The 12,130-nt window shown below is 45.5% G+C and overlaps 1 protein-coding gene and 1 long non-coding RNA gene across 2 annotated transcripts in view; one reads left to right on the top strand and one right to left on the bottom strand.

Moving 5' to 3' along the window:
* Positions 1-52: 52 nt before the first annotated feature.
* On the top strand, positions 53-10,731 carry LOC121816949 (uncharacterized). The gene is made up of 3 exons (XR_006056687.2): positions 53-3,923; positions 5,919-6,079; positions 7,964-10,731. It is a non-coding gene; the product is annotated as an uncharacterized LOC121816949 (long non-coding RNA).
* VSIG10 (V-set and immunoglobulin domain containing 10) overlaps positions 3,055-12,130 on the bottom strand; it is a 40,261-nt gene continuing 31,185 nt past the window's right edge. The window contains exons 5-9 of the mRNA XM_027956536.2: positions 11,650-11,943; positions 8,743-8,853; positions 8,413-8,428; positions 6,696-6,910; positions 3,055-5,844 (exon numbers count right to left, since the gene is read on the bottom strand). Of these exons, the coding sequence (XP_027812337.2) occupies positions 5,792-5,844; positions 6,696-6,910; positions 8,413-8,428; positions 8,743-8,853; positions 11,650-11,943 (689 nt within the window). The 3' untranslated portion in view covers positions 3,055-5,791. The remainder of the gene's footprint in view (positions 5,845-6,695; positions 6,911-8,412; positions 8,429-8,742; positions 8,854-11,649; positions 11,944-12,130) is intronic.

Below are 12,130 nucleotides of genomic sequence, written 5' to 3'. Positions count from 1 at the left end.
GTCACATGGCGGCGGGCGCGGGCGGGGACGCGCGGGGGGCGGGGCCGGGCGCGCAGGGGAGACGCCGGCGGCCGGCGGTGGGCGACGCGGGGCGGGCAGGTGGGCCCCGGGGGCCGCGGGCAGGCGAGGCTGAGGGGGCGTCGGGGATGTGGGGCAGGTGGCCTCGGGCAGGATCGCGCGCGGATGGAGGGGCAGCGGGGCTGATAAGGAGATGGGGCGGGTGGTGGGCAGAAGACCCTGGGGTTTGGAGGAGCCTGGACCGGGGGAAAGTGGGGGCGGGGCGGCGTGAAACCCAGGGGTGGGGGTGGGGCTCGGAGGAAAACGGGGGTCGGTGCGGACAGGAAGTAATCTTGGGCGAGGGTGGTACCGAGGGAAAAACCGGCGTGGGAGGCGGGCAGGTGAGGCTCGCAGGAGAAAAAGGGGGCGGTGGAGAGCTGGGCTGAAGGGAAACCGGGGCCGACGAGGGCACGGTGGAGGGAGAACCCAGGGGCAGAGGGAACGCCTGTGGCAAAGCTGGGAGGAGCGGGGCTCGGGTGGAAAGCGGGGGGCTGGCTGGGGTAGAATCTGGGTTGGGGGAGAGATGGGTCAAACGGAGTGGGGAGGACTATAAGGGCCAGATAAGGACCGGAGATGGAGGGAGGAGGTGTGGGTTAAAAAGGATACGGTGGAGCTGAGGGAAAAAGGAAGGCTAGGGTACGGAAAGGCATGGGGAGCCGAGGAGATGGGGGGAAACGAGGCAGGGTGAAAATCGGAGGGGGCGGGGCGGGAATCAGTTTGGAAGGTGAACCTGAAGACCCAAGGAATCAGTATTGGGAAAACAAAAAGTGAAGACTGAGGAAAGAATTGGGGTGGGAGGGCGAGGGTCTGGGAACCCCGGAGAGAGGGAAGAAATGAGAGGAATAAAACTGGGGACCTGAGGCGGCAGGGAGCTCAGAGGTTAAATGGGAGCCGCGGTAGAGGAATAAAGGGGCTGAGTGCAGGGTCAGAGGAAGAGGTCGTTTTATAAAAAATGGGAACCAGAAAAAGAAAGCCCGTTGGAAAATGGAGGATGAAAACAGAAATGCTGTGGTTATACGGGGTAGAGGGCAAGGGGCAAACAGCCAGAGAAAAAGAGGTGTTGGCGCTGGTAATACACACACAGGATGCTGGTAATACAGAAGCTGGTAAGACACACACACACACAACATGGAGTGAAAATTGCTCAGTCACGTCCAGATTTTTGGGACCCCATGGACACAGTCCATAGAATCCTCCAGGCCAGAATACTGGAGTGGATAGCCTTTCCTGTCTCCAGGGCATCTTCCCAACCCAGGGATAGAACCCTGGTCTCCCGCATTGCGGACAGATTCTTTACCAGCTGAGTCACAAGGGAAGCCCCAGCACATGGAGAGACTGGATTTAAAAGAACCTGGGAAACAGGTGACAGTAGGAATCATGGGTTTGGTTAGAACGTAAGGAACTTGAAAATGGGACAGCTTTGATTAGAGTTTAGGAAGCTTGGAGTGAAGTAGAGAAACACAGGAGAGACAATGACCCAAGAAAAAAGCCTCTAACAGGGATAGGGAGTGGAGTTGGGCCTCCTCAAGTGGGAGTTGAGGTGAGACTTTGTTACTGTTTCTGTTCAGTCATTCAGTCTTGTCTGACTCTTTGCCACCCCATGGACTGCAGCATGCCAGGCTTCCCTGTCCTTCACTGTCTCTCACACTTTGCTCAAACTCATGTCCATTGAATCGGTGATGCCATCCAACCATCTCATTCTCTGTTGCCCCTTTCTCCTGCCCTCAATCTTTCCCAGGATCAGGGTCTTTTCCAGTGAGTTGGCTCTTTGCATCAGGTGGCCAAAGAATTGGAGCTTCAGCTTCAAAATCAGTTCTTCCAATGAATATTCAGGACTGATTTCCTTTAGGATTGACTGGTTTGATCTCCTTGCTGTCCAAGGGACTCTCGAGAGTCTTGTCCAGCAGCACCATTTGAAAGCACCAGTTCTTTAGCATTCAGCCTTCTTTATGGTCCAACTCTCACATCCATACATGACTACTGGGAAAACCATAGCCTTGACTATGCAGACCTTTGTTGGCAAAGTGATGTCTCTGCTTTTTAATACGCTGTCTAGGTTTGTCATAGCTTTCCTTCCAAGGAGCAAGTGTCTTAATTTCATAGCTGCAGTCACCATCTTTAGTGATTTTGGAGCCCAAGACAATAAAATCTGTCACAGTTTCCATTTTTCTCCCCATCTATTTGCCGTGAAGCGATGGGATGATGCCATGAACTTAGCTTTTTGAATGCTGTTTTAAGCCAGCTTTTTCATTTTCCTGTTTCATCTTCATCAAGAGGCTCTTCAGTTCCTCTTCACTTTCTGTCATTATCGTGGTGTCATCTGCATATCTGAGGTTATTGCTATGTCTTCCACTCTTGATTCCAGCTTGAGTTTCATCCAGCCTGGCATTTCACATGATGTACTCTGCCTATAAGTTAAAATTAGCAGGGTGACAATATACAGCCTTGATATACTCCTTTCCCAATTTTGAGCCAATCCATTGGTCCATCTTCAGTTCTGTTGCTTCTTGACCTGCATACAGGTTTCTCAGGAGGCAGGTAAGGTAGTCTGGTATTTCCATCTCTTTCAGAATTTTCCACAGTCTGTTATCATTCAGTCAAAGGCTTTAGCGTAGTCAGCGAAGCAGAAGTATGGGGACTACTATTAGCTGAGCCCAGTGAGAAACTCCAAAACTACCAACCACTGCAGTGACCCAACAGCTTGCAGAAACTGTCTTTTCAGACAGTCCATCAGTCTACTGCTCTATGATGATTCCTACCCTAACCCTTTAACGTTAGAAAACAGGCAATCTGACCAAAAAGAGATATGTATTTGAGGATATGCAAATACAATGGAGACATGAGAGAGTAGGTAGCATCTACAAGTCATAGAAAAGAATAAAATAGCAGCAAGAACAATATTGTTACCAGTATTGGGAAAGCTAATTTTAAAAAAATGTGGATGGCAATCCCATTTCCCCAAATCTTTTAGTTTACTAAATGAAGATCACTAAAGCATTTATTTAAAAATAACTTTATTCTATTATCTTAAATCCATTTTCTAACATCAGGATGAATTTCTCCCAACCCCCCACCTCCATACCAAATATTAAAATGTAAGTAGTGCAGAGAGAGCTGTTTCTTTCTTTTTGTATCAGTTCCTGGCCAGAACCATGGTGAGAAATACCAGTTGGCACATGTTGCATCATAATAAATTTTACCCAAAGTGCCTAGGTTAGGGAGATTTTCCATCATGGGCTTTCTTGCTGCAGTAACAGTAATAAGTATGTGCTTGTGAGAATGGGAACTGATATCAAAGCCACAGGATTATGGGACCCGCTCCCCAAGGTCCACCAGGTTTTGTGGAAAAGGAACATCAGTTGCAATGGCCCGGAAGTATTTATCTTCTAGGTTCTGATAAGTATATCTCGTGGTCTCCAGTTCACAATTCATTCAGGTAAGATTTTTTTTTTTTAAAGCACAATGTAACGAGTTGGACTTTGCCACAGAAAGTCTATAACCCACTGTCAGTGAAGTGCTAGTGGAGTTGGGGATGGGTCATCTTAAAGAACAGAAAAAAAAGCCCTAATTCTTTAAAAATCCTTAAAGCTTGAAGACACACACCCCCACCCCCCACCCCCACCAGTACTTCAGCTCTTAACTGACCCAACAATATTATCGGTGCACACAGGGCTCAGATATACGTGACAGCAGTCACAGCTCAGCTGGACAAGGGTTTATCGTGTTTGGCACCAAGACCTTGAAAATCCCATTTGCAAGGGGAAAATCCTTTCTTCAAGATTTCCTATCATCAGGTGTGCATGCAAGAGAAGAGGAAGTCACAAGGAGCATTTCCGTCATCTTGCAAATCATTGTGTGCCTTCCAGGTAGGGAATTCTCCCCCCCCCCCCCCCCCCCCCCCCCCCCCGCCACAGTTTCTCTGCGTTTTCCTTTTTAAAATACGGTTGCCTCTGCACAGTGGACTGTCAGATCCAGAAATGGATTCATCAAAGACTAGCTCAGTGTTCAATGACTTTAAACACAGCCTGTGTTAAGTATCCCATTCTGAAATGATACTAACTTAGACTGGTGAGAGTGGTTAAGTACATGAGGTTCCATGCAGCAAAAGATCCAGCCCATCAAGAGAACAAGGCCACAGGTATTCCTGAGGGGTGGACACTGCAACCAGCCTCTGACTTCCCCAGTGTTCTGAGCTGAGGACAGGGCTCTCACTTCTGGTGACTTCCTCAGTTTAGTTCCTTCATCCAAGAAAACTAACCTGCCCCAGCCACATCTGCAGGGTAACCCTGCAGATAACCAGCTTCTCATCTTAGAAGTCCCAGGCCCTGGGAGGGAAGGGCCTGAGAGGGAAGTTCTCCTTTAAGTCTTGCCTGTTAGAGCAGAATATGCAGTATTAAAGAGGGCACATTCAAGTCAGATTTTCAAGTTTAGCACACATATTTTACACCCTTAGAAGGTCCCTGACGTTTAAGAGATTAGGATGAAATCAGAAAGAAAAGGAAAAAAAAACTCTATACAGGGATCTACTGGAAACAATAGCAGCTTCAACTCATCACATGTTATTTTCATTCAGAACTTAGCATTATTGAGCAGTGTATCCTCCTAACATCCTTAGGAAGGAAATACGTTTTCCCAATCCCATTTCTGAGATCAAGAAACTGAGGCCACATGTCTACTCTGTTACAAAACATTCCTCCTGCCTTTTTCAAAGCCACAGGAGAAAGGAAGGGTGGAAAAGTCAAAATTAATAGTGCATCACCTAAGAGGCTTTTCTATAAATATGAAGCTCTGACATATGTGAGGTTCTGGTGAAAGGTACTTCCTCTTATTGGCCCCTATCTCTTTTGAAAAGAATTTCATCTCCAGTACAGCAAAAATCCGCAGGAGAGCTCTGATGATGCCCTGGTCTGGAACCATTCTACAGAGAATGAAAGGCCCAGGCAGCAGTTTGTAACTGAACAGCAGACATCTTTTTCCCTTCCACTAGAGAAGGCAAAGGAGAAGGTAACTAACATCTGCGGAGCATCTGCTAGGCACTTGCACATCCTGAAGGACCTCAGTCCCCACCATAACCCTGTAAAGTAAGTGTGATTTCACCTATTTCACAGATGAGGAAACTGAGGCTCAGGGGAAAAGGTAAAGCTACCTTCCCAAGCCCATGAAACAGGCAAGGAGCCAGGTCCAGAGTGAAGCCTGGGTGTTTCCAACTCAAAACCCAAAGCAAACTGCTTCCCTCTGATTAACAGCAGTAACTGGCACCTCTTCACCTTTCCAGAGAGCTGATGTTGACCTGGTTCCTCAGCTCACCTAGGCAGTGAGAAAGGAAATGTCCTTATCACCCCACACTGTTCCCTTGTATACTGGGATGGGCTAGTTACAGACCTTTAATAGTGACAAAGGACAGTGAGGCTTACTGCCTGCCCCTACTCCTGCTCCCCCATCTCAGCATCCGTCAACCTGGAAAAAACCCAAATCCAGCTTTCCCCCCACACACTACCCATTCCCAAAGCTTTTCACCATCGTTGAGAAAAGTTACAGTAAATCAAACCAATTTAGAAAAAAAAAAAGGCAGGGTAGGAAAGATGTATGTGTGTTTTCCTATTTCGCTGAGAACCTCCAAACCCATTGCAGCCCTCAGGCAGGGGTGCAAGTCAAGTAAAGCAGAATATGAAACTCATCTTGAACATAGCTTTCCAAGCTTTTGAGACAGGATATCAAAGGACAGTTGTCTTCTTCACACTGGCCTGTCTTCTTGAATGATGTCACTCTGCTGCTCACTGCTGTCATCTGTACGGGAGGGAAAAGTAGACCCAGCTCTTGAGTGGTGCTCTCAGTAGAGATGACTCTGTTTCCCCCTTCAGTTTTCTTTTTCAGGAAGGTGGGGGCTGCTCAGCTTGCAGGGTCTTAATTCCCTGACCAGGGATTGAACCTGTGCCCCTTTCAATGGAAGTCTTAACCACTGGACCACCAGGGAAGTCCCTCCCATCAGTTTTCAGTCACCTTGATTTCCAGTCCTTTACTGGTGAGTTTCATGAATGAGTAGTTGGAGCAGGGTGGGTTTCCCTGCCTTTTACCCATTCTTTCTACTCAGAATCCACTGACATGCTTGACACTGTCCACATTTCTTGGCTCCTGACATTCCCCTCACCTGGACCACCCTCTGCTTTCTGCTTGCTCAAACTCAACTGTTCTGAAAGACATGCCTCATAGCCCACATCTTTCAGAAAATGTTTCCCAACCAATGCATCCCTCTGGGCTCTCATCTTTCTCCTGAGGCCCTGTAATTTGTAAAAGTATCATTCATCAGGCACGTAATCATTCCTTTGTGCCACAACTCTACTCCCCTTGCAAAGCGTTGGTTAAATCTTCCTTCTATTTTCATTTTCCCTTCATATTTTAGTCTGTTCGTCCTAACTGCTTTCGTAAAGCCCATCACCATTGGTCTTGATTTTCTGAGAGCTGGCCCTCAGTAAGTATTTGTCAGTTTAATTGTTGTGTTGGTAGTTGATGGGAGATTCTTAGATTCTAGATTAAACTTTAACTGTCTTTCCCAGCCCTTAAAAAGCAGACCCATGGAGACTTCTTCCTGGGAAGCCCACCACAACCTTGCAGAGTGCTTTAAAGGGCAGAGAGCTTACCCTGCAGAGCCTGCAGTCCGTTGCCCATCTGGTCCACATTCCCGTTCACCAGCGCAGTCACTCTGTGAATGTGGCCATACTTGGTTATTTCTATTGGTGACTCCTCCCTCTCACTAGCTTCCTCCTCTTCCTCTTCTGCAGCATCTTCCTCCTCCTCCTCCATCTCTTCCTCTTCTGAATCCACCAAAACCATGACATCACCCATGTCTTGCCTCCTAATTTCCAAAAGGAAGAAATGATCAAGAAGATACCCTGTTTTCTCCAACTTCAGCCCTCACTGAATAGGGAACACTTGGTTCTCTGCATCCCCTTTGGTAACATGGACAATTCTTCATGGACTCAACGTGGTTGAGTTGTGAGATGGAGATGATGACCTTTCAGAGAGGTGCTGCCACAGACTGTCTAGATAATCACACCGTGTGCTGGGTGAATTTTATCATCCCCCCTCCCCTCTCCCTGCTGTTCATCCTGCAGGTGACCTCAGGGTCCCAAGCACCCACCATTTGAGTTCCCCTTGCAGCAAGCACAGAGATGCTTTGTTCCTTTCCTGAAATGCCCTTATTTCTCCTCTACTCACTGAAATTTCTCCTCCTTTTCATTATTCAAAGCCCTAGGAAAGTCCTCTCCCTCCCCCCGCAGCCTTTAGCTGTGACTGAGTTTGGCGTCCACAGCCAGCTGTTTGGCACTGAATTGACCTCTAGATGATTGCTAGTTCTGCCTCCCCAGCCAGACTGTACATTTCATAGGCCAGTCACAATCCTGTGAGCATGACATTCTCATTTAATCCTTACATCCTGCCTCTGAGAAACAGTTGAGGAAACAAAGGCTCAGAGAGGGTCAGGGCTTTTCCAGGAACCTCAGGCTTGAAGGGCAGAGCAGCCATGTGAACCCAGGTCCACTTATTCCAAAGCCTTTTCCTATTATGCCAAGCTGCTCCCTCTTGTGAGAAATAAGCCTGGGGAAGGACAAACTCATGCCAAAAATGACCCTCAAAAATGGGGCAGTACAGGTAACACTCCCATGAAAGATGGTGCCAGAACAATGAAATCTCATTATTTGTCCCAGAACAGTAATACCCCAAATTATAAGCAGATAAGAGAAGCGAAGCGAAGAGTTCCTCGCTCCCGCACAGGCTCTCCCAGGAAGTCAAGTTCCACTTAGTTGTTTCTCCCCTACTAAGGTTCCCTCCTTTTGGGAGGGGCTTCTGGGCATACGCAGACTAGTTTTCCAAAGCACGCTGTAAGATGATGACTTATTCTTCCTTTTAGCTCTTTTCAGAAAATTAGATAAATGCATGAATGACTGAGCTCAACACATACATGCTGTCTTTATGCCTCAATGACAAACCAGCAATGTGCCTCGCCCTGAGGTCTGGCGTTGAAAAAGGAGCACAGACTTTGCAATCAATCAGAACTGGGTCTGACTGCAGGTATGGCCATCACTTCCTAGATGAGCTTGCAGAAACTGCTTCGCAAGCTTGCAGAAACTGCTTCAGTGAGCCTCCCTCACCTTATCTGGAAAATGGCGATGCCAGGAGCACCCTGAGGAGTGTATGATGTGGTCTCTAACGCCTGATGAAGCCCTAGCCCTGGGTCTGGCCCCTAATGGGTCCCCAGTGGTAGTGGTTACTACTGCTCTTATGAAACGTTATAAACAAAACATCCGTGGAAACAGATTATGGAAATTGGTTTCTGATTTGAGTCTAGGGGATACTCACCTGAAAGTGCTTCCTACTGAAAGGAGAAAGGAAAAAACATTAATATCCAATAAGATCTACTTTGGCCTCACAGAAGTTTCTAAGCCAGCTAACAGTTACAAAAGGACGGGCAATGAGAAAAGTGACCCAATACGAGAGATGACAGGGTGCTCAGGAAGGGTACTTGGGTGCTTCATTATTGCAAGTCTGGACCCAGTTTGGAAGCCTACAGAATGGAGCTTCAGGTGGGAGCATAACAGGGACCATCTTCCCCCACCCACACCCTCTCAGGAAGCCTGCAAGAGAAACAAAGGGGCCCAGGAAGTCCTTACCATTCCGGGAAGCTCTTACCTTTCCAGCAGGACACAGGGCTGTAATACAACAGGAGCCCGGCAATAATGGCCAGTCCCAGCAGAAGGAGGCTCACGACGGTGGCCACGATTCCCCCAATGTTTAGAGGTTCTGCAAAGACACACCACAGCCTTCACTTATCCAGGTGACACACACTCAGCTAGGAGTGCAACACCTCGCCTCCCCTGCCTGGATCCTGCTCTTATCTTGGTTTTGTGACCTTGGGTGAGGCATTTGACCTCTGTGGATTGTATTAGTCACTCAGTCATGTCCAACTCTTTGCAACCCCATGGACTGTAGCCCACCAGGCTTCCAGGCAAGAATCCTGGAGTGGATTGCCACTGCCTTCTCCAGAGGAACTTCCCAACCCAGGGATCGAACCCTGGTCTCCTGCTTCACAGGCAGATTCATTACTGTTTGAGCTACAGGGAAGCCTCATGACCTCTCTGTAGAGCAAGACAAATATCTCATTTTCCTACTTCATACAGTTTGTGGGAATCAAAGGAAGCATGTGATGCAAAAGAACATTGGAAAGTTAAAATCTGTGTCTTCATACATCAAGACTGTTGTTAAGGCTACAGTAATTAGGAATGTGAATTACTAGTGCTGCAGTGACGTGATCAACAGAACAGAATAGGAAGGGACTTCTCTGATGGTCTTAGTGGTTTGCACAGGGCTTCTACTCTACAGGGCATATGTTCGATAAGAACAGGTCTATGAACAAAAGGAAACTTGATATAGGACAGACTAGTGAGTAAAAAAGGAACTCTTCAGGAAGTCATGCTAGACCAAGTAGTTATCCAAACTGGGGGTGGAGGAAACTTGATGTCTACTTCCTCCATTCACCAAAGTCAACTGTAGATGGACTACAGAGTTAACTGTGAAAAGGAAGCAATAAAACATTAAGAAGACAATATAGAAGAATGCCTTCATGACCATAGGATAGATAAGGATTTCTTAAGACACAGAAATGCTGCTGATACAAGAAAATATTCATAAAATCAACCACATTAAACAACCTCTGCAAATCAAAGGATACCATAAAGAAAGCAAGAAGGACTAACTGAAAGATATTTGTAACATGTAAAACAAGGAACTAGTGTGTGGAATTTCTTAAGAACTCCTATATATCTATAAGAAAGAGGGAAACATCAAAAGAGACAATTATGGGGAGTTCCTTGGTAGCCCAGTGGTTAGGATTCCAGACCTTTGTTCAGTCCCTGGTTGGGGAAGATCTAGAAAGCCACGTGATGTGACCCAAAAAAAAATTTCTTTTAATTTTTAAATAAACTAAAACTTTTTTTAAAAGCACAATTATATATTTCATAGAAGAAACCTAAATAGCAAATAAACATATGAAATAATGCTCAGCCTTCTTAGTAATCAAAGAAATTCAAATTAGAACCACAGTGAGATTTCATTTTGCACTTACTTGAACAAAAATCACAAAATCTGTGGTTCAAAATCTGGGACAACTGCCATTGCAAATGGAAATTGGTATAACCACTTTGGAAAATAATTTGGTATTATTTATTATAATTTATTAAAGATAAAAATGTACATAACCTATAACCCTTCATTTCTACTTCTTGGTACAGATATGCTGGAGACATATTTGCCTGGGGACCTGGGTATATGTGCACAGGGGGCTGGGTAAAAGATTTTCACAGCAAGACTGTTCATCACAACAACAAAAAATCAGAACAACACAAATGTCCATCAGCAGGAAAATCAACAATTTAGTTGTGGAATAGTGCTATGGTGGAAAATTAAGCAGCCATGAAGAGGCATGAAATATAATTACACATGTCAGCATGAATAGATCCTGGAAAACAAAATGTGGGGTAAAAACAGCAAGTCACAAAAAGACTACATTTGTATAATAACAAAATTTTTTCAGAACTCTGAAACAAAACCTAAACAATGTATTTTCAAGAAATATGTACATATGCTGCAAAATTTTTCTTAAATAAAACATGAAACTCAGGAGTTACCTTTTTCAGAAGGCCCAGGATGAGACTGAAAACAGGCCTACAGGTAGGGTTGCCAGATAGAATACAGTATGCCCACTTAAATTTGGATTTCAGATAAACAATGAATAATTTTTTTAGAATAAGTATGTCCCAGTATTTCCCTGGTGGGACAGTGGCTAAGCCTCCATGCTCCCGATACAGGGGGCCTGGGTTCAATCCCTGGTCAGGAAACTGTATCTCACATGCTACAACTAAGACCCAGTGCAGCCAAATAAAAAATAAAAATTTTAAAAATTAAAAAAAATAAGTTATGTCCGATGCAATATTTGGGACGTAACACTAAAAAAAAAATTATTTGTTTTTCTAAAGTGCAAATTTAAGTGAGCAGCATTTTTTTTAGCTTTGCTGCTATTGTTTTCTAAATCTGCCACACTACTTACAGGTAACTTCAGCAGTGTTGGTTACTGTTGTATATCTTAAGTGGGATGGTAGTTTCTTGGGTGTTCATTTTGCTCTTATGTTTCACAGCTTATATTATATATATACATATATCATTATATCTTTTATTTTAGACATGTATTTTAATATATATTTATGTTTTATATATATATATATTTTTTTTTTTTTCTTTAGGATGTAACTGATATTAAATAACTTTTGTATCTTCCCTGGTGGCTCAGGTGGTAAAGAATCTACCTGCAATGCAGAAGACCTGGGTTCGACCCCTGGGTTGGGAAGAAATAAATTTTTTATCTTGATACAATAGTTAGAGATTTAGGACTGGACAGTAATTTTCCCATCCCTCTTGTCAAGCCACAGGTAAGCAGATATGCCTCCTCCCTGATGGCAGTGACACATGTAGAGGGAAGCAACAAGCTGTCCCCATGCTGGTCCTCTGAAGCTCTACTCCTCCAGGGTCACTTCCATCACTCACCTTTTACGCTCAGCCAGATGTCCACCTCCCTCACCCCTACAGCATTCTCAGCCCGGCAGACGTAGTAGCCCTCGTCCAGGTCCTGGGAGCAGTTGCGGATAGTGAGGGTGGAGCTCTGGCCACTCTGGGTGATGAGGTGGTGGCCGCTGGGCTGGATGACCACCTTGGGCTGGGTGAGGTTCCTCAGCCACATGATCTTGGCAGAGGGGTAGGCTCCAGACACCTGGCAGGTAAGCGTCACATTGCCCCCCACGAAGCAAGTCTTCATGGGCTCAGAGAGAAGGGAGGGGCTCCCTGGCCATCAGAAGAAAGTAAAGAAAGATAAACATTTAAGGAGATTCAAGCAGTGACCTGAGAATTTCAAGAATGTTACTTTTTTTGGAACAAAGCAACCCCAGGAATATCTGTACCACACCTGGTCTCATATAATAATAAAAGATAATATTTGTTGAGGATTTACTATGGGCTAGGCACCCTATAT

Source organism: Ovis aries, chromosome 17, assembly GCF_016772045.2.
Source record: "Ovis aries strain OAR_USU_Benz2616 breed Rambouillet chromosome 17, ARS-UI_Ramb_v3.0, whole genome shotgun sequence".
Lineage (NCBI taxonomy): Eukaryota > Metazoa > Chordata > Mammalia > Artiodactyla > Bovidae > Ovis > Ovis aries.
This window is presented reverse-complemented; position numbering and strand designations above follow the sequence as displayed.